Source organism: Culex pipiens, chromosome 2 (assembly GCF_016801865.2).
Source record: "Culex pipiens pallens isolate TS chromosome 2, TS_CPP_V2, whole genome shotgun sequence".
NCBI classification, from domain to species: Eukaryota; Metazoa; Arthropoda; class Insecta; order Diptera; family Culicidae; genus Culex; species Culex pipiens.
In genome coordinates, this window is record NC_068938.1 from 15,112,089 (window position 1) to 15,134,501 (window position 22,413).

At 38.5% G+C, this 22,413-nt stretch overlaps 3 protein-coding genes across 3 annotated transcripts in view; 2 read left to right on the forward strand and 1 right to left on the reverse strand.

The window, feature by feature from the left end:
• LOC120420491 (trithorax group protein osa-like) overlaps nucleotides 1-22,413 on the forward strand; it is a 111,325-nt gene that overhangs the window by 9,829 nt on the left and 79,083 nt on the right. The gene's annotated exons all lie outside the window — the stretch shown is intronic.
• LOC120420503 (uncharacterized) lies at nucleotides 4,040-4,940 on the forward strand. The gene is made up of 2 exons (XM_039583556.2): nucleotides 4,040-4,254; nucleotides 4,315-4,940. Exons 1-2 carry the CDS (start codon nucleotides 4,132-4,134, stop codon nucleotides 4,849-4,851), a joined length of 660 nt encoding a protein of 219 aa, XP_039439490.1. The 5' UTR covers nucleotides 4,040-4,131; the 3' UTR covers nucleotides 4,852-4,940.
• LOC120420505 (zinc finger protein 91-like) lies at nucleotides 8,308-20,506 on the reverse strand. Its single transcript, XM_039583558.2, has 3 exons — nucleotides 20,302-20,506; nucleotides 18,116-20,224; nucleotides 8,308-9,241 (listed from the first exon to the last, which is right to left on the reverse strand). Exons 1-3 carry the CDS (start codon nucleotides 20,413-20,415, stop codon nucleotides 8,354-8,356), a joined length of 3,111 nt encoding a protein of 1,036 aa, XP_039439492.1. The 5' UTR covers nucleotides 20,416-20,506; the 3' UTR covers nucleotides 8,308-8,353.

Here is a 22,413-nt window from a genome sequence, read left to right on the forward strand (position 1 = left end):
CTGGGCAGTTGGAAGGGATCCCGCCAGGGTAGAGATCGAAGGGCATATCGGATGAACCTTCGCTGCACACTCGCGATTCGCGCTACGCTGTTCTCGTAGTACGGACTCCACACAGAACAGCAGTATTCTAGTGTGGAACGGACCAACGCACATTAAAGTGCCTTCAAACAGTAGATGTCAGTAAAGTTTTTGGCTGTACTGCGGCGAGAGTGTCATTCTGCGATGACGCAGATAAATTCCCTGACTGATTTTGGAATTCTGCAGCTCTTCCTGGTCCAGCGAAAAAACATCGCTAATTGTAGCGAAGCTGATCTAACAAACTGAGAATATTTACACTAAACTAGGGTTTCAAACGGAATCAAACAATAAAGACAGCTTCTGTATGGATACAACCGCATCGACTCCATAAGCAACGTCAATTAATAATTATTAAAAATGACGATCACGCCTTCGTCTTTCTTAAGATTTCTTGACTTCAACTCCAGGTCCTTAAAAGCAACACATTTTTCATACTTGCAAAAAAAAAAAATATCGATAACAATACTCACTACTTTTGGCAAACAGTAAATTGGATCCACTTTGACAGTTCAAAATTGAGGCCGTTTTGCGAAACACAATTCGGGACCCAGGTTCAAACATGCCTTACTTTTCTGCTGTTGGAATAAATTCTTTTTCAAAACACAAAAAATGAATTTGCCAAGCTTTGGTATTATTTATTATTTATTTATTATGTAATGGTTCCTGACGATTAAGCTTTTTTTCTAAATACACTGAATCTTGGAATGACCCTCGAGTCGAGAACAGAACTCCACAACTCGTCTCTTTGTATTCACAGTATACGGCTTTGTGTTTTGTGTAAAAATGGTCATATTTGCGCCCAACTTCCCATCAACGTGCAACAAATCAGCCGCCCTCTTGCTTTTTTTTTGCATCACCCCTCGGCGGCCCAAAATGCACAAAAATCGTTAAACTGTCAAACATCGCGGCGGCCGCTACTCGTCAACATCAACAGCATCATCACGCATCGCAGTTTCGCAAACTTTTCCGGAGTTTTCCCGTCGAATTTCCTTCCGCCCCGCCGGAGAACCATGGCAGGCATGGAGGACGCGGAACTGCGCTGCCGCATCTGCCTGGGCGTCGAGGCGAACGAGCTTATTTCCGTGTTTTGCGTGGCGTCCACGCAGAAGAAGCTGCTGGCGCACATGACGCTGGCCGTGGCCGGAGTTCCGGTGAGTACTACTAGTTTGGTTTCGATGCTTTGTGTGGGGTGAGAGGATTAATGGGGCGTTTGGTTTTTTTTGTAGATTTCGATGTGCGACAAAATGCCGCAGGTCATCTGCGACAAGTGCCTTGGCAATTTGGACATTGCGTACGCGTGTTGGCGGCGGTGCCGCGAGTCCTGGGGTGATTACGTGCGCGATCCGGCCCTGCAGGACAAGGAAGAGGACTACCGGTGCCGGATCTGTCTGCGGTCGAACGTGGAGGAGCTCATCTCGGTGTACTGCATTTGCGACAGCCAGCTGCTGAAGATCAACGAGATGATCAAGCAGTACGCGGGGGTTGAGGTGAAAGAGGACGATGGCCGGCCGCAGTACACGTGCGACGGATGTTTGAGCGAGCTGAACGTGGGGTTCGAGTTTCGGAAGGTGTGCCGGCAGTCGAACGTGAAGTTGCGCTGCGAGTTGCAGGCGAAGGAGACGACGGGGACGCCGGTGATTGAGTCGGACAATGAAGATTTGCCGGAGGCGGATCAGGAACCCCCGCCTAGGACGGCGCTGAAGAAGATTGCCAAGCGGCGGCAGTCGGTGAAGATGGTGGCCAAACCGGAGCTTCCGAAGGATACGGTGCGGATTACCAAGTCGGACATTCCAGAGATTGTGCCGGGAAGGTTGAATGCGAAGAAGAAGGTATTTTCTTCACCTTCGGAGTTTAAGCAGTTGACGAGCCAGATTCTGAACAAGTCCAAGGGAGCTTCTCCGCCTAAGGCGTCCGCGACGCCTTCGACCACGAAGAAGAAACCTCCGGAGTTCAACAGCTCGCTGCCTTCGTCAACGCTGGTCGCGTTCGAGATCCGCGTCCTCACGGACAGCGAGCACTACACCCACTCGGAGGTATCCAGCTTCAAGTGCTCGCGGTGCAACGCGCGCAATCCGCTCAAAACCCTGGACGTGACCTGCGTCAAATGTGCCAGCCCGTTCGACAACTACATGCTCGTGCGACCGCACAAGGGCCAACCCAGCATGGCGGCCTATTGCTGTACGGAGTGCAATTACTTCGCCAAGACGCTCACCACGATGGTGAACCACCTGGGTTCCCACCAGCCGGTTGTTCCGGCGCGCAAAGCCAAACCAATGGTCATGAAAAACCTCGTCATTCCAGTCGTGCCTATTTCGATGAAGGAGGAAACGGTTGAGGCGCCTGAAAACGACGAGACCGTTCCGGACCCGTTGGAGGAGGTGTTTGTTCCGGGAACCTTGAAGCGAGTCGGCGAAGAAGTCGCACAGCCAGTACAAAGCAAGAAGCAACGGAAAGAGCCCAGCGCCGAAACGATGGACGGGTTGATCGAGCTGAACCAGTCGAAGCCGGAGTCGACGCGAGCTGCGTCGATAATCGACCTGGACCTGGATGATCAGTTTTTCGACACCCTATTAGAAGTGGACTTCTTCAAGGTTCAACTCCTGAAAGGTGTCCTCTGCTGCGGCTGCCAGAAGCTGTTCCCATCCAAGGATGCCGTGCGTCAACACCAGGCTCGCGACCACGGTCGCAAACCCAGATTAGGCGAACTCAAGTGTGACACCTGCACGGAACCGTGCCGGACCGAGCGGGACGTTCGCCAACACGAGCTGCTGGCTTCGAAAAAGATTTTCTACTTCTGCAAAGCCTGCCCCCAGCTGCTGATCGTCGAGCAGGACTTTGAAACCCATCGTGCGGAACATCACCCGACGTTGGCCGTGAAAAAGTTACCAACAACCGACGAACTACTCGTGACCAAAAGTAGGTGAGGTCAACGCCCGTTAAAACCCTTCCAAAGCCCTAACCTTCTCCAACTTTCTTTCCAGTTCCCTGGACAAACCCCGGACCGTCCCCCTAAAACTGACCTCCGCCGACCCCACCCTCTTCAAACCGCTCAAAGAAACCGCCCAATACCGGTTCCTGCTCCTCCGCGGTGAAATTTGCTGCAAGTGTCAACTGGTCTACCCGACCGCGGAATCCCTGCGCCTACACCTCGCCGAACTGCATCCTCCCTCGCAGGCACCGGCCCGGTACCGCTGTGACCGCTGCAACGGCAACTGCCGCTCGGAAGCGAAACTAACCCAGCACAGGCTTCAGGGCGCGCGCCGCTTGTACTACACGTGCAAGCTGTGCCGCGGCCGGTTGCTCGACGAGGACTTTGCGACGCACCGGAGCAAGTACCATTCGCGGTTGGGGGCAGTGGCGGTGAATGGGCTGGTGGAAACGAAGCTGTTGGTGGAGAAGGGTGGTTGATCGATGGGGGGAGTTTGATTGTTTCAATCCGAAGGAAATAGTTTAAAAGGTCCGCGAACTGGTTGTGGACAGTTGCTTCGGCGAGTGGGATCAGCTATTGTGAACAATACTATGTTTGTAACAAAAATTTTAATTTTCGAAAGAATAAAGCACAGGCTAACAACTAAGGTCAAACGTGTTTTGTTACTTCTATGAAAAATTCCAAAATCTTCTGAGCTTTCACTATTTTGCAACATTTTTGATGGAAATATGCTTGCTCACTTCCTACTAATCTAACTACCCCTAGATTTTGATTGAAAACGCCTTTTAGAAGCTGTAATTGAACTTCAAAGTGCTTATACGCAAACGTTAGGCTCGATATAATTGCTCTAGATCTAAAAACCGGCGTGACCCGAACTCGACCCAGAACAATCACATCTACTGATTTCTTTTCAGACTGGGAAATATCCCACAAATCTGCGACGCAGATTTTTCAAGCTGAATACCACAGATATTTGATCCACAAAATATTCGAAGCTGGCAACACTGTCACATGCAATCTCAAAACATAAACAAATCTGACAGAACTCGAACTCGCAGAAGCATCAACAGACCAAAAGAGTTGAAAATCCGCAACCTTTGTGCCATATCGTCGCCCCCCCCACAATGTCCGCATTCTGCCGGATTTGCCGGGTGCAGATCTTCTCGCAGCCGATTCCGCTGTCCAACAGCTCGCTGCGGCATTCCAAGCTGATTTACGACATGATTTTCGAGTGCACCCAAATTATGGTAATTGCGATGCTCCCTCAATCGATTAGCCCATAATGTTACCAAAAGCATCTCTTCTAGCTCACCAAAGACATCCGGCTGCCCCAGGTCCTATGTCAAGCTTGCGCAATCCGGCTAGACGAGGCGTTCGCCTTCCTCCAGCAGTGTCGCGAGTCGGAACAGATGCTCGTAAAAACCCTCCCGGCGACGGAGTCGCCAGAAAAGCAAACGGTCACCGAAGCCGTCAAGCTAGAACTCCTCCCCGTCTCCTTCAACTCCTACGGGCACGTCCTGCTGGAAGCCAGCAGCATCGATCCCACCGGCAAAGACTGGATGAGCGAGGCGCGGAAGCACCGCGAGCGTCAACGGATATCTACGGCGCGCCGGCGTGCCAACATGACGCCCGAGCAGCGGGACAAGGAGCGCGAACGGGCCCGGATACGACAGGCCCAGCGGAGGGCCGCCCGAAACGATGACGAGGTTCGGGCGCAGCGGGAGCGCGACAGGGTACGGCAGGCCATCAAGCGGGCCAAGTTTCGGGAGGTGGAGTTGGTTGGGCAGAATCGACCGCATGGCCAGAGCTACGCGCTTGAGCCGGGAATAAATCCGTTTGAATAAGAAAAAAAAGTTGTTTTATTCGTAATTTTAGCTAAGGATTGAAAAATCATCTTAAAATTATGCTTAGTCCAACGTCAAAACAAGATGCTTTTAAAAATAATCGAAGGTACCCCATTAAAAATCACAACAGCTTAGGTCAAATTGATCGACCTGACCGATCGAATTGCCCAGATAAAAAATTTAAGCAGACAGAAATGAACCAACATGTCGGCATAAGGTTGATACGCAGATCGGAAGAAACGCCAGAACTCCATATAAAAACACCCAAGAAACGGTAAAGGAAAGAGTCACGAAAAGATTTTTTTTAAGCGGTACCTGCTGAAAAGTAACAGAAAAACGGAACGTAACGTTTGACGTTTCTACTTTGAAAAAGTTTTGAATGCGACTGATGATTACAAACATTTCAATAATTTTGTTTTCGATATAATAATATTGAAAATCCTCGCCAAATCTTTTTTTTTAATTAAATGGACAGATTTAATTTTTTGGTCAAAATGGAATAAACAAGAGAAGTTGACTTTATAGCTGTCAGCCATCGTGTCGCTAACTATTTATTGCTAGTACCAACCAGCAACCTCTGGATTATGAGTCCCCTGCGCTGTCCGATTGATCCACACTGGCGGGACCAACATGAAGTAAACCAGAGTGAAAATAAACTTGACAATAATCATACAAATATCTATTTCTTAATGAAAAATCAATAATAGGGGAACTATACCCATTTTAATCACTCTAAGCCGTTCGACCAATTCTCATCACTTTTGCAGTTTTTCGCTATTAAATCAACATTTTCAGATGTATCAACAATGGAGAGTTGCTTGCTCACTTTTATTTGAGCTATTTATTACTTTGGAACAGTCAAAAACACTTTATGAAAGCTGTAATTCATGACCAAAGTGCTGATAGGCCGATAATAGAAATAGGCTGAAAAAGGGTATAGTTCCCCTACTCTGCAATTTTGAAATTCAACAATACAAATAATTCAAAAATAAAAATTCAAAAATATGGAAAAACAAACATTTCAGAAATTTCAAATAACAAAATAATTATAAAATAAGGAAGGAAATTTCAACAATTTTTAATATCTGAAATTTGGAAATTCAAAATTAAAAATATGCAGGATTGAATAATAATTTTAATATTGAAGTATTTATAAATTTAACAGCTCAAAAATTTTAAAATTCAAAACTTGAAAAATTGCAGAAATTGCCAATCGAAATTTCAAAAGTTTAAAAAATCTGAAATATACAAAATAAAAAATTAGGAAAACCTCGAAATTCTAGCATTTACAAACTCTAGACTAAAAAAATAAGGAATTTAGGAATTTTAAAAATTTAAGAATTGAAAAAAAATCTAAAGCTTTGAAAATTTACGAATTTAAATATTTAAAAGTTTTAAAAATCTGAAATATACAAATTTACGAAAACCTCGAAATTCTAATATTCAAAAACTATTTTTTTTCCAAAATTGAAAAAAAAATGCTAGACTGAAAAATTATAAATTTTAAAAATTTAAGAATTAAAAAAAAACTTTCAAGATTCAAAAATTTAAATATTTAAAATTAAAAAGCTTTAAAAATCTGAAATATACAAATTTACGAAAACCTCAAAATTCTAACATTCAAAAACTTTTCCAAAATTTAAATTCTAGAATGGAAAGTTCAGAATTTAGAAATTTTAAATATTCAAGAACTGAAAAATAAAAAAATGAAAAATCTGATGATTGATGATCTGATGAATTTGAGAAACTTAAAAAATAAAAATTCGAAAATTAAGAATTTAAGAATTTAAGAATTTAAGAATTAAAGAATTAAAAAATTTAAGAATTTAAGAATTTAAGAATTTCGTTTTCGTTTTCGTTTTACGGAGCAAGGTGGGGGACGCGGCCTCAAGTCAGTCCAAGTCCGGTTTCTTGTGGAAAAAAGGGTAGTGGCCGAACTAGTATTGCATACAAAATGAACACCACCGGAAGATATAGGGGATCGGGAGGGGGAAGGTGAAAGAAAATTAGTGTAGGTGTGAGTAGTAAGAACTTGGATGACTTGAGCAGTTACGTTAATCTAACTTTAAAACTGAATAAAGGAAATCTGCAATTATGATTCAATCAAAAACTAATTTGAGATTTATACAAAGGGAACCTATGATGTATTTCAAATTTAAAGGAAATCAAATAAATTTACTTGGAAATTAAAGATGAAAACTAAAATTTTAAGGAAACATAAATCTTGAGGCCTTTTTTCTGGGAAAACTAACTAACTTGAATCAACCTCAACTAAACTGTCTGAAAGTAACTTGAATCTCAAATCCCCGAAATTTTAATTACAAAGCCAAACATTTCTTTACCTAGTTTTTTAACCTGTCTGGCTGCTTCCAAAAACAATAAACATTAATGAAACGTTCATATTTTACAAGTTGAACACTCGTTGTTAAGGCGACTATTTCGTGCCTTCCATTTCATTAGAGCACACAAGCTTTGCAAACAAGAGTGTATCCCTATCATACCTTATGTAAACTATCATTTGAGTGAAAGAGACACAATCCTGTTCACACCTGTGTGTCCTTTTGAAATGTTAGGCTCTATTTGATCGTCAAAACTCTAGTAGACCCTCGATTCGCAACAATGGTCGATACAACCACAATCCGAAAACCGTTAGTTCAACAGATTAACGAATTTTGGCCGATATCATTTCATTATTGATTGATCGAGACTCTATGGATTTTTTGACAGTTCAGAATGGTTAGTATACCACTTCAATTGAAATCAGAGATTCTGATAGCATTACTAAACTGGCTTACACATAACTGGAGTCTGGAATTATGAAACAACCTAAAAAAAGTTACAAAAAAAACTAACTTTTCCCCCTTATTATCAAACAGATTTAAACCTGTTCCTAACAGATTTTACGAACAAGAATATTGAGATTCAAATAAAAAAATTCAATATCTTGCAATTTTACATATTATAAAAGCTGTGATTTCTATCAACACAAGTATATAAATATAAAATAAATGTGTGATATATATCAACATCGGAAACCATCTTTGCAAGTAGCCCTGAAACGACGGCAACGTGTGGCTCCATCTCCAGGGAATTTAAGAATTTAAGAATTTAAGAATTTAAGAATTTATGAATTTAAGAATTTAAGAATTTAAGAATTTGAGAATTTGAGAATTTAATAATATAAGTATTTAAGAATTTAGGAATTTTAAAATGTAGGAAATTATGAAGTTTTTTTTATTAAAGAATTTTTAAATTATTGATTTCTTAATTTTGAAGATGATTATTAATTGTTGTTAAAAGTTACGAATAAACTTTTTTAATCTTTTTAATTCTAACTTTTTGAATATTTTAAATCTTTTTATTTTTCTCCCCAAAGAACCTAGTTTTCAAAAAAAATTGTTCTGACCCAAATTTTGCCCTTTCTTATGATTTTCACTAGAGAATAAACAGACTGAACACTATTTTCTACAATCTATCTATTTCCAACAGCATGTCCGTAATTCTAATCAGCAACTACATACTCCTCAACGTATTCCATATCCGGTTCCAGCTGCTCTCCAACGCACTCCTCCCGGTGGCTCTCAATCTCTCGCAGCAGATCGAAACTGGCCCCGCACCGCTCGCACGGAAACAGCTTCAACCCGGTGTGCTTCCGCGAATGAATCCGCAAGTCCCGATCCCGCACAAACGACGCGTCGCACTCGGTACACGCGTAAGGCAACGGTTGATCGCTCTGGTGGACCAACTTTTCGTGCCGATTCCGGTCCGTAGTCTGGCGATAAGCTTTGCCACACCCGTACCGACAAACCGCCGTATTCAAGCCACTGTGGCTAAAGGCATGCTTCTGGAGCAGCGTTTTGTAGTTGAAAGCCGCCGGACATTCCGTGCAACGCCACCGTCGGACGTCGTTGTGAACGTCCAAGTGGGCCCTCATGTTGTACACCGAAACCTGCTTGCCACAAATGTTGCAAATCGACCGCTCGTTGGCCTTCCGAGCGGCATTCCCATGGTAGCGAATCTTGTGCGCCGAAAGGGCAATTTTCCCCCCGAAAACCCGCGGACACTGGTCACACGCCATCTGCTGCTGGTCACGGCGACGTCTCACGTGGTAATCCCGAGCGGTCTTCACCTCAAATCCCATACCGCACGCCTGGCAGCTGAACTTGGAACCTTGGTACTGGCCAGCGTTGGCGGCTCGAACCTCCGGATGGGATGCGACCACGTGTTTCGTTACGGTCCAGTAGGAGGCGTCGTCGAAAAAGCAACCATCGACGCAACACTGAAAGAGCTTAATGTTGGCCGGCGGTGGAACGCGGTTGTGGCTGACGAAGGGCGAAACGTGCTCCTTGATGGTGAGGCGCTTCTCGGAGCGGAAGTTGCAGTCGGCGATCTGGAAAGGAGATGTTTTGTAATTTTAATGACGATTTTAAATTCTAAAATATTGTGCTCTTCCAATCTTAATGTCAAAAAATCCAGAATTATAAAATGTTGGTGCACGTTTGTGGAATGATTTGCCGCATAATTTAAAATCTATAACTTCATTTAGTGAATTCAAGCGTAGGTGTAAGGAGCATTTAAAAAATTCAATTTGAGTTTTGTTTTGGTTTTTGATTAAGCAATGCCTTGTATTACACACTCTTTTATAACTACATACACAGCTGATAATCAGTCTTAAATTTATTACTGAATTCTACTTAAACAATTAATTTGTCGTTTTATCGACATTTTTATTTCTTTAGTTTATTTCGTTTTAGTTTTTAATTTAGTTAGAGGTGGGCAAAAAAAGAGCGAGCCGCTCAAAGAGCCGGTTCTATGAAAAGAGCGAACGAACCGTGGCTCACAAAAAAAGAACCGCGGTTCTTTTTTATACTCCGGTTTAAGATGGCATGATTTTTGTTATGAATATAATTTATTGAATTTCCGAAAAAAGTGTAGTATTAAACTGAAATGAATTGAAAATGCATTTTCAAATATTTCAAAGCTTATAAAAATTAATCCCAAAAGTAAATGATTTTCTAAACAAAACAAAAAAACTTTCATTGTACAACTGATTGTACATTATAGTTTTACCGGAATACAAATTTGAGCATTTCAAATTGCAGAATTTGTAAAATATTACAAAAAATCTACTGAATAGTTTAGAGATTTTGGAAAATATATATCCTTTTGTCCGATTAAACTTTAGTGTTTATAGAAAAGAGATCATACCAAGACCTATGGTTTTCGAGGGCATCTTCTCGTTTTAATTTTTATTTTTTGCCAATCAAATAATTTATAAAAGTCCAATGTAAAATAACTTATAAAATCACACGATTCTTAAAAAAACCCTTTTCATCCAAATTTTGAAAAAGAGCGAAAGAACCGTTCAAAAGAGCGGCTCTTTTTAATGAGCGAACGAAAATGAGCGGCTCCTAAAAAAGAGCGATTTTGCCCACCTCTAAATTTAGTTGTAAGTTTTTAGTTTTAATGAAACATAAGGTCCTTATCATTTAAGTCAATGTATACAAAAAAGGTGTACCTTCGGTATATTTTTAAAATAAAATACAAATACTAATACTAATACAAATATAATTTCAAAAACCGTTGATTATAAGTTTTCAAATTCTACATTTTTGAAAATTGTAACTTTAAAAAAATTAACTTTTCAATAATTTAAAAATCAAAAATGTAATCTCACAAATCCACAATTATTATATTAAAATTAAATTTTAAAGTCATTACAAAAAAATGCTAAATATCTCAAAATTCAGGAAAATATATTTTTTCTAAAGTTGTAGCGCATCGTGGCTTACAAATCCAAATTTTCAAATCCTGAGTTTTTAAAATTCTCAAATTACAAAACCCCTAAATATTCCAAAACCAATTCTAAAATCTAAAATTCAAAGATTCAAAAAATTAGAACAACTTGATAATTCCAAAACCTGAAAATGAAATAATGCGAAAATCTAAAATCATTAAAATCTTTGCAATTAAAATTTTATTTAATATCTTTGTTCTAGAATTTTATAATTTCTATATTCTACGATCTTAGAACTCTAGAATCGATTTTTTTTTAATTCCATAATTCAATTTCAAAAATAGGGACCATCCATAAACCACTTGGACACTTTTTTGAAATCTCAGAAATTTATAAAATCAACGGTAACATTTCAAAAGGCATCATGTACATTTGACACTTTCTGGGTTATTGTATATTCTGAAAGTACTCCTAATAAGCTACCTCTCCACCAAAAATGAGCAAAAGTTACTTCAGTAAAGTCTGTTTAATAATGATTTTAAATAAAGTAACATAAACAAAATCTCTGCCATCAGCAGTCCCTGTTTATATAGCTCTGTCAACCTGTCAAATAAAAGACTACATGAACCTCGTGACAAAAAAAAAGCAATATGAACAAAGTGCCATGTACATTCGGCGAAGAAAAACGAATCATAACAAAGCGTCCCCCTCAATGACAGCAGGGTGATATAAACGTTGGTGATTTCAAAAGAAGTTATGTTTGTTTTTCTCAAATAAAATTACGGAAATAATGTTTTATTGAATTTGTATGATTAAGTATCAATAAAAGCAACGTTTGTCATCGTTTGTTATCATTAGAACATCTTATTTTGCTTTTATATTAAAATGGGAATTGAAAATGGATGCTCAACATTCAAATGCGTTTTTCTCAAAAATGATGATGTGTACATGATGTTTTTTGAAATGTTGGCATCGAAATATGTTGAATAAAAAAAGCTAAAATATAAAACACCTTAAAAAGCAAAACGCCAACGTTTTACAATTTGATATTTACACTAACAATTCTATAATTTTAAAATTCTGATTTTTTTAATTACTTTGAGATTTTAAAAACATTAAATTCTAAAACTATTCCTAATTCTTATATATTATATACAATTCTACAAATTCATCAAAAATTGTAAAAAATGATCAGAGATGGTTTTTAATCGTTTTTTTACCGTTGTACATAAAAAAATCCACAATTGACAATCCAAAAATTTATAATTCTCTATTACAACATTTCAAATCACTGAAAATATGATGATAGTTTAGTTGCACTAAAAATTTCTCGAAAATATTTTTTTTCTTAAATTGTTAATTTTTATTTCCGGATTCTAGATCAAATGAAAAAAAACTATAATTAAACTCAAAATTCGCAAACTCCTCGTTAGAGTATCACCATATAGCAGCATGGTGGTTTCCTGATGAAAACAAATAGCTGTCACAGTCAAGTCCCTGCAAAATATGTTGGTTTGATATCGAGCGGTCAGCCAAAAATAATCGCTATAAATCGCATTATAAATAACTTTCGAGAAAAAGAGTAAGCATATTTCTGATGAGGTTTGAATGTTTGAATATTTTTTGAAAGAAAGACTTATTTTCTAATTTGGAGGTTTTAGATCATCATTTTAAAAAAAATAAACGTTTGCAAGACTCCAGAATTCCAAAATTTCAAACCTCTTTAAATCTATTGCAACATTTCAAATCACTGAAAATATGATAATCAAAATCAAAATTTCTCAAATTAGATTTTTTTATTCTTAAATTACCTTTTGATAATTCTAAAAAAAAAATCACTGGATTCGATTGGTAGAAATGACAGTTCTCCCATAAGGAATACATTGCAAAAACTGCTCGAATGGAAATGCTCCATTCCAAAATAAAAAATAAAATAAAAAAGACATTTTAACTTTTCAGAATCTACAATTCCAATGCTTTAAAAGCTGATTTTAAATTCTTAAACATTTTAGTTAAAAAAATGTATATCAACCATTCAAAATTAAAAAAAAAATCACAACATAAAAATCATTTCAATATTTTTTTTATTTAGAAGCGTTACAGTAGTTGTTCGGTAACTGGGCTGCTTTTTAAACCTCTAACGCCCATGGTTACTCCAGAGCACCACAATATTTTGTCTTCAAAATTTAATATCTCTGGAACCATGCATTTTTTACCCTGGTTCGACCTGCATTAGTTTATATAGAATGTTAACTTATAACCAATAAAATTTCATCTAATTTGGTCGATCCAGTTACGAGTAATATAGAAAAACGTAAAAAAATCTCGATTTTGCTCTGGGCGGGAAAGGGTTAACTGGGCGCTCGAAAACGGGGCCGTAGCCCAGTTAAAAGGCAGACAAACGTCAAAAAACCAAAACAAACCGAAATGACCGAGGGGTTAATTGATGCAAAAATCATGTTCAATAATAAAAAAAAACTTTTATCCAACTTTTACTTAATTTCATGTCACAATTAAAGAAATATAAAAAGTAAGCATTGTAAATAAATTTGAGAAACTTTTATATTTCAACAGGGAAATTTTATGCATCGGTGGTTCCCTCGTTATTATTCGTTCAGCCCAGTTAGCGAGCAGCATTCGGTGACTGGGCTACGTTCTCAGCCCAGTTACCGAACAAGTACTGTATATCTAAAAGTTTAACATTTTGAACTTTAAGTTGTTGTTTTGAAAATGCAAAAATTGGTACGTTCTAAAATTCCAAAATTCTAACACTGTATGATTCAAAAATGCAGTTTTTTTCCAAAATTAAAAAAAAAGACATTCGATGCCTCTGTGCTGGTTTTCCTATCTAGTTAGCATAAGGAACACAGAGACATCGATTTGAAATTTTTAAAATGTGGTTGAGTTCTAAAATACCAAAGTTCTAATATTCTGAAATTAAAAATTGTAATTAAAAAGATTTTAAATTTCTTATTCTAGTAAAGTAAGAAAAAATAAATAATATTTTTTATCATTCTTAAACATTATTATTTTTTTTTTTTTTTGGGAGGGTGGTCCAGCCGCACATCGTTGATGTTGAAACCTCTAAACTGGGCCCTCGTCCTGTCACGTCCGTCAGTAGTCTTGTCGTACATTACAACTAGAATCAGATCTGCCAATGAATTAGTACACTTCGACCAAATAAACACTGACGCTGTATGGATCTGACTCTAGAATAAATGCACAGTTGTGTGTTATTCATAAGTCCAAAATGTTCAATTATTCATATAAGTCCAAATATTCATTTGCGGATAACTACCTAACTTGAATTGAATACAAGATTTAAAGCAAGCTATCCGAAAGCTACTCTTATCTCAAATCCCCGACATTTTAATTAATAGCCAAAAAAAAACGTTTCTTGTAAAACCTGTCTGGCTTCTTTTCAAAAAACAAAAAAAAAATGAATAACAGTTCATATTTTACAAGTCGTGAATTAAGTAGAGACGACCATTTGATCGTCAGAATTCCAGTAGATCCTCGATTCGCAACAATGGTCGATACAATCATAATCCGACAACCGTTAGTTCAACAGATCAACGAATTTAGTCCGATTTCACTATTGATTGATCGAGACTCTACGGAAATTTTGACAAATCATAATGGTTTTTATGCTACTTGAATGAAAATCACCGATTCTGATAGAATTACTAAATTCACTGTTACTAATTTTGTCCCTAAATAACTAAAGGCAAAGTATTAAAAGTTGATATTTATAGTTAAAATCCTAAATTCTACAAAAACTATTTTTTTAAAAACCCGCGTCCTAACCTGACACCCACATTAAGATAGGGAAAAATCACATATGTTCATTGTACAAATGTGATATTTCCACTATCGGAGAACCTCCTTGTCTCGATGACAGCTTACCGGCCATCGATTAAGCCCTGAGACTGCGCCAAAGTGGGTTCTCGCAGCATGAAGTGGTGTCCATGTGTAAAAATGGAAGCTTCAGCAATATACTGAACACTTCGATTTTAATTCCACATCGAATCAAATTATACTCTTTGCCAAACAAGCATCAAACCTATGACACTCATTATGGCAAAGCCCAGGGAGAATCGATTTTTTTTTTAATTCCATAATTCAATTTCAAAAATAAGGACCATCCATAAACCACTTGGACACTTTTTTAAAATCTCAGAAATTTATAAAATATTTTGAATAAAAAAAAGCTAAAATATAAAACAAATAGAAAAGCAAATTTTGACGTTTTACAGTTTTATATTTACACTAACAATTCTATAATTTTAAAATTATGATTTTTTTAATTACCTTGAGATTTAAAAAAATTAATTCTAAAACTGTTTTTAATTCTTATATGTATTTTGCAAACAAATTCATCAAAAATGATCAGAAATGGGTTTAAATCGTTTTTTTTTACCGGTGTACATAAAAAAAAATCCACAATTGACAATCCAAAATTTTATAATTCTCTATTACAACATTTAAATCACTGAAAATATGATAATCCGTACCTCACTCAAAATTTCTCAAATTAGTTTTTTTTAAATTGTTATTTTTAATTTCTGGATTCTAGGCCAAATGAAAAAAAAAAAAACTATGATTAAACTCAAAATTCGCAAACTCCTCGTTAGAGTATCACCATATAGCAGCATGGTGGTTTCCTGATGAAAACAAATAGCTGTCACAGTCAAGTCCCTGCAAAATATGTTGGCTTGATATCGAGCGGTCAACCAAAAAAAATCGCTACAAATCGCATTCTAAATAACTTTCGAGAGAAAGAGAAAGCATGTTTCTGATTAGGTTTGAATGTTTGAATATTTTTTAAAAGAAAGACAAGACTTATTTTATGATTTAGAGGTTTCAGATCATCATTAAAAAAAATAAACGTTTGCAAGACTCCAGAATTCCAAAATTTCAAAACTCTTTAAATCTAAGATTTTGTTACGCTACAATTTTATAATTCACAAAAAAGTTGAATTTCTAAGTTCAAATTTTTTCACCAACCAATTCTTTAAAAAAAAATGCACCCTATTACAACATTTCAAATCACTGAAAATATGATAAATCCAAAAATCAAAATTTCTCAAATTAGATTTTTTTATTCTTAAATTATCAATTTTTTAATTCTGGATTCTAGGATTTTCCTAATTAGATAAAATGCAAAAAATACAGTGATCCTCAAAACTTCTTAGTTCTGTACAAAAAATCAAGAGTTTCAACAATGGAGCACCGGATTCGAGTGGTAGAAATGACAGTTCTCCCATAAAGAATACATTGCAGAAAAAAGCAAAAACTGCTCGAATGGAAATGCTCCATTCCAAAATTTAAAAAAAGAAAACAAAAATCTTTTTAGCTTTTCAGAATCTATAATTCCAATGCTGTAAAAACAGATTTTAATTCTTAAACATATTAGTTAAAAAAAATATATATCAACCATTCAAAATTTAAAAGAATCACAACATAAAAATCATTTTAATAAATAATTATTTTTTATTTAAAAGCGTTACATATATCTAAAAGTTTAAAATTTTGAATTTTAAGTTGTTGTTTTAAAAATGATAAAATTGGTAAGTTCTAAAAAACCAAAATCCTAACACTGTATATTCGCAATTCGCAATTCGCAATTTTCAGTGTAAGAACGGGCCTTGACCGATCTTATGCACTAGGTTCCCGACGAACACGCACTGCCCTTACACCTACATCTCACCCTTGCTCTGAGTCAGTACGAGCAGCACGCTAGAACACGCTTTGAGTGTTCGTGCCAGGCATGCACACCTTCTTTTCCGGTTACGCATTTTAACTCGGCCGGGGGTGGTACATTGCGCAGGGTTTGATGTAAGTATAAGCGCCTAACCATTTAAAGTGTGCCTATACCAATTTTCATTAAAGCAAAAACTGTTTTATTTTTAGTTTGAATTCAAAAACCAGTTGTTATTATGCTGTGTATTGTTTTCTCCTGAAATCTTTCCTAGTGTTGAGTCGTGTTTATATGTTGCTATTTCTTTTGTCGCGGTGTTTTGTTACAATTTTTGGTCCTAAGCATGTTATAAAAGTTTACCAAAAGTACAATAGTAATGTTTGTGTTAATCCTTTAATCATTCCATAAATTGAGTAAGGGCTCCAACCTTGCATAAGAAAAAGGTGAAGTTTCAAAACAATGGACAGTGAAGGAAATATACTAAGTAAAGAATCAAAAGTAAAAGAAAGATAGTAATTTATGAAGTAGATAAAGAAATTAACAATAGTTAATAAATAGAGGTAACAAACAACCTTAGATTGTATTGAGGGCAATTTACATGGAAGATGAGAAATTATTCGAATAGATAAATAAAGAAAAGGCACATGATAAACAAAATTGACATCGCTGCCAAATTAAGGGAAAGCAGACAGTTTGTTACAGCAGCATCAATTGGTAAAATAGAGTGGAAAAGCGTTTAGAAATAAGAGAATCAAATAAGTAAAATCGAAATCAAACGGAGGATAGTAAGCAGAAGCCGTTTTAGAAAATCAGTGAAACAAAATAAACAGAAGATAGCTGTTAGCTGAAATGGAAAGAAGAGAAACCCCGTTCTGCGATGCTCAGGTACATCCACAGCAGTTGGCTCAACATACTGCGAATCAAAACAATACCGTCTACAATCACAAATTACTTTCCTTTCCCACATTGACGCGCCCCTTTCTTCTAGCCGTCTCTACTCTGACTCTCGCTGGTCAAAGGTTTACGAGTCGTTTCTACAGGCCACCAGCTAGGTTACACCTTGTCATCATGATGACTAAACCAAGCCAACGTGGAGGTAAGAAAATAGGACACTTGCAAGGAACCAGAGCCATGCTGTTTTGTCCAAACAGCACTACGGATGTAGTTGGGCTCTTTCCGGGATGTTCCTCGCCTAGGTGTGTCAACCGACGAGTATCATCAGTATCATGCACCCTTGGCATGCACCAAAATCCTAACACTGTATAATTAAAAAATCCAGTTTTTTCCAAAATTTAAAAAAAACAGGCATTTCGATGCCTCTTTGCTCTCTTGTACTAAGCTTGCTGGTTGTCCTATCTAATTATCAAAAGAGAGCACAGATGTATCGATTTGAAGATTTTAAAATGTTGTTGAGTTCTAAAATACCAAAATTCTAAAATTCTGAAATTGAAAATTTCTAAGATTTTAAATCCCTAATTCTAGTAAATTAAGAAAAAAATAATATTTATTTTTAATATTTTCTTAAGGGTGCACAGCAACCAAGGAAGTTGTTATCTTTTTATTCAAAAATTGCTAAACTTACAGACCCAATACTGCAACATTTTGATTGTAAAAATAATTAATCTCTGTTGTATGTTGAGTTGAAGATAGTATTTTAGGTGATGAATCAAAAATTATATTGAAAGTTCCCATAGTTTTGAAGATACAAAAATGTCCGTAACGAATATCTTGTTGCAAAAGTTCTGGTTGATGTGCTCCGTTAAAGATTAAAACAAAATATCAATCTAAAGGAAAAAGGGCTTATTAAAGAAATTTGTGTAACCCACCTTGCACCGGTACAGCAAATTCCGGAACTTGTCCTGATGCTCCCGGAACAACGCCAGTTTGTCAAACACGCGATGGCAGTGCTCACACTGGAACTGAAACGACGTCGCCACAGACTCGACGGTCGCGTGCTGCAACTGCCTGTGCTCAATCAGTTCCGCTTCCGAGTAGAAGATCAACGTACAGCCACAGCACCGGAACGGCCCCATCGGTTCTTCGTCGAACAGCCGGCCTACTTCGTCGTCTTCGCCGTCCGCAGGTTGGCCGTGAACGAGGTAGCGATGCTTGACCAGCTCCCGTCCCTCCCACAGGATGTACTTGCAGCCGCGACAGTAGTAGTGATTCTGTTGAGAATTTTTAGCCACGTGTTCCGTGAGGGCGTTTGCGTCGGAGAAACCAGCGTTGCATTGCATGCACAGGAAAGGGTGCTGATCTTCGAACATCGACGGTGGTTGGACGGGGTGTGTTGTGTCCCGGTGTTGGCGCAGATAATCTTCCGAGGCGAACAGTTTGTGACAGGTGCAGCACCATTCGCCCTTCCGGCTGAGCACGTCGATGCAGTCGTCCACGCAACCGACCACTTTGAAGCATTTCAAGTCGGGACGGGGAGTGACCTTTGGCCGAAGGGTGTTGACCGGCTTGATCTTGAACACTTTCTGGTGTGGTCCCGTGCAGTGATTGATCAGGATTTGCTTCACCTTGCTCGAAAGGCAACATCCATCGATGGTACATTTGTACATCGTCGATTCCCGTTGAAAGTGGTGCCGCAAAGTGTCCGTATCTGGGAAAGTTCGCTCACAGTGCTGACAGTAATAGGACCCGTTTCTGCACTCCATCCCATCCGGATGAATTCTGTTGTAGTGGGATTGTATCTGGTCCATGGTTCCAGTTTGGTGACAATCCGTAACGCAGCATGCGTACTCCGTAATGTGTTCCGTCGCGATGTGCTTTTCAGCTTGATGGGCTTCAATCACCGGAGGACCAATGGCCGGTTTATCCGACCCGTGTTTCGCGTAATGAAGCACGATTCCGCCCATATTTTTCGCCGTAAACGTGCACTCATTGAAGAGACACTTGAAAATGGACCGCTTCCGGTCGCAATGCTTGTTCAATTGGCCCAAACTTGGGAAAGATCTGTCACAGTAGCGACACATCAGTTGGCTTTCCGACTTTAATTTGGCCAAATCCGAGTGCAGGTGCTTCCGATGCCACAGCAGCTCACCCTGCGATCCGGTCCAAACGCAACCCATCACGCAGCAAACGGATTCTACCGTGTTCTCGATGTGGAAATTTGTCTTCTGAAGTGGCTTAATGGTCTTTGGTAGATAGGCTTCATCACTGGACTCCAGCGGCGAATCTTCTTGCTTAAATTGTACGAATTCGCTCAAATCATCCTCGATTGCCTTCGACTGTTCGTCAACTTCGACTTCATCAACCGATTCGTAAGCCGGTCCGTCATCCATACCCTTCTCCGTTTTGATCTCACGCTTGCCATAGTTGGCAATTTTCCCAACAATCGCGTCGTAATTGCTAAACTCCAGCATACATCCTGCGCATGTTTTCTCCAACTCCTCAGCGGCAATCACCGCCCTGCAAACCGAACAATAGACGCCACCCTTCATATCCAACTGGGCTTCACTCGCCAAATCAACCACCAAGCGTTCCGGCTGATCCACCTGAAACTGCATCGCCTGCCACGGATACCTGTCAATCGACGCCCCCTCAAATGCCTTCGCCGACTCCAAAGCATCCCGCCGAAACTCGTACGCCACACCCAAACTCTTCAAACACTCCGCGCAAACATAAGCCGGCAGACCATCACCCTCCTTGTACCGCATGGCCGTCAGCTCGTACACCATCGTCACGATCTGGACGTTCCACGCCTTGCACACGTACGTCACCGAGATGAGCTCGTCGGCGTCACCCGACGCGCAAATCCGACACCGGAAGTACCCGTCCTCCTCGCCCTTCTTGCACCGTGCCAACCCACTCGCGAACCGGCACCGTTTCCATATCGCGTACGCGCGGTCCAACCGCGCCAGACACCGATCGCACAGCTGACCCGGCACCCGGTGCATGCGGTCGTACTGTGTCAGGCTGAAGCGCAAACCCTGTCGGGGATACCAAAATAAGTCGATCAAAAATTTCTCACTGGGAGCGTCGAACTCAAAACTCCAAAACAACTCACCATCACGGCGATGATCATTTCGCCGACGGTTCGGTTTTGCGAGGCCACCGTGCAGGATACCGAAATCAGCTCGTCCACCTCGGCGGAGCGGCAAATGCGGCACAGGTCTTCCATTTTCCGGTCCCAAATTTAACGCTGACTTTCGATCCCCAGTTGCTGCAGCCTGATTGTTTACACGCGTAGTCGCGGTCAATGTCGGTGACGTTTCGCTTGGGGTTGACAGTGTTGCCAGTTTTTCTTTACGATTGATTTTAGTAAAAATTGTGGAGTTTTTTTTAAAAGGTCCAATAAACCAAATTGTCAGTTTTTGCTTTTTGGGTGTTTTTTAATACCCCTGACTCAAGGCGGTTTCAAAAATACCCAAAAAGCAAAAACTGAAAATTTGGTTTATTGGACCTTTTCACAAAAAAAAAACTCCAGAAAGAGACTTTTGATTTGAGATAGCAAAATTTACAAAAAAATTTAATAATAATTTTATATTAAAAATTAAGAAGTTTTAAAATATTAGTCATTTCGGAATTCTAAAATGCAAAATTTTAAAAAATCAAAAATTTCAGAAAAAAAATGAAAATTAAAAAAAACTTGGCTTGATTTTAAAGCGAAGATCGCGTTACGAATAGAGACCCTAAATGGGATTCTAGTTACGATCGGTGCACGCCCGAAATGTCAAAACCGCGTAGAGGGTGACGATTCTCGAGATTTTGTATTTCCCGGGAATCGAGAGTTGAATTTGGCCATTTCCCGGGAATTCCCGGGACCCGGGAGTTTTTTTTAACTATGCCAATAGTGCCAATAATTGAAAAAGGAAAAGTCATAAATTTATTTCTTTTCAATGAATTCAGTTACTAATAATTCATACTTATTATAAGAAACGTTAATTTAGGTAGCCTAATTATTTCAAGGAACTATTTCAACCTTTAGACCTTTTTTTCTGAATCTGCAAATACAAGATCGTTTGTTGAGCTTTTTGGGACTCAAAATTGTAGTTTAAAGTGTTTACGAGTCTTAATTCGCACACAGAGATTTTTCAAAAGTTGTTGCAAGCACTTGTTATTATAATTTTGGGAAGTAAAATATAGCAAATATATAATTTCCCAGTATCGGTATTTTGCAATATGATACATAACAGCTCAAAACAACAATTTGAAATTGATTTTTTTCTTGTTTAAGGTCAACTGAAAATATTCATTGAAAAAATATTTACATTTATCAGGAAAACCCGATTGTTCACAATTGGCGGACCTTAACAAAGATTGAGGCAATCTTTACATATTGCCAGAGTTTTTTCTTCCAAAATATATTCTAATATTGAGGTTGATGCGAAACACAAAATGACCTATTGACATCAACAATGAAATAGCTATGCTTAAGAGAGGATATGGGAATTGAACATTTTGAAAAGGGTTTTCCCTATTACAAATAATAAACCAAAAATAAAAAATAAACATTATATTTAATTTCTGGGATGTAACTGCAAAGTATGCTTTAACCCTTTCAGGCCTGAATTTTCAAAAAAATATTTTTTTAGTTAATGATGGGAAAATGATCCTGAGGACCATACGAAAATTATAGACTACTTTTGAAAATTTTGATTTTTGGGTCATATATGACCCATCAGGCCGGAAAGGGTTAAGGTAAATTTTAGGGTCCACATTTTTTGGGCTTCTCTCAATTATAGTTATTGGAACGTACGACAAGTTAACATCCAATGTTCTAAACCTAAACCATTTCGAATTTTTCAAATATTTTTCTGATTAGTTTATAACATTTTGCTTCGATTTTTATAAGTATAAAATTTCCCGGGACTCTCGACCAAATTTCCCGGGAATCGAGAGGTCCAAAAATGGTCTATTTCCCGGGAAATTTTTCCCGGGAATTCCCGCTCGTCACCCTCTCAAACCGCGCAATAGTATTGCCCGTATTCCCGAGAAAGACACGCGGCAAACCAGCCTCGGAACGACGCGCCGCACTTTCGGCAAATGCGCGCTGTCAAATCCCATACTGCACGTTTTGTTTTTGTTGATCTTCTTCTTCGAATCGCCTGGCATTGTTGGCAGATATGTTTTTAATTGCACCAAAAGTGCAGAAAATCGCTGGCAACAATGTCTACGG

What these genes read in the sequence shown, in the direction of transcription:
- LOC120420503 (XM_039583556.2), top strand. Translation starts at nt 4,132, where the DNA reads ATGTCCGCATTCTGCCGGATTTGCCGGGTGCAGATCTTCTCGCAGCCG. An exon ending in TCGAGTGCACCCAAATTATG is followed by an intron (nt 4,255 to 4,314) that starts GTAATTGCGATG and finishes CATCTCTTCTAG; the next exon opens with CTCACCAAAGACATCCGGCT.
- LOC120420505 (XM_039583558.2), bottom strand. Translation starts at nt 20,415, where the DNA reads ATGGAAGACCTGTGCCGCATTTGCCGCTCCGCCGAGGTGGACGAGCTG. An exon ending in AAATGATCATCGCCGTGATG is followed by an intron (nt 20,225 to 20,301) that starts GTGAGTTGTTTT and finishes TATCCCCGACAG; the next exon opens with GGTTTGCGCTTCAGCCTGAC. An exon ending in ATTTGCTGTACCGGTGCAAG is followed by an intron (nt 9,242 to 18,115) that starts GTGGGTTACACA and finishes TCTCCTTTCCAG; the next exon opens with ATCGCCGACTGCAACTTCCG.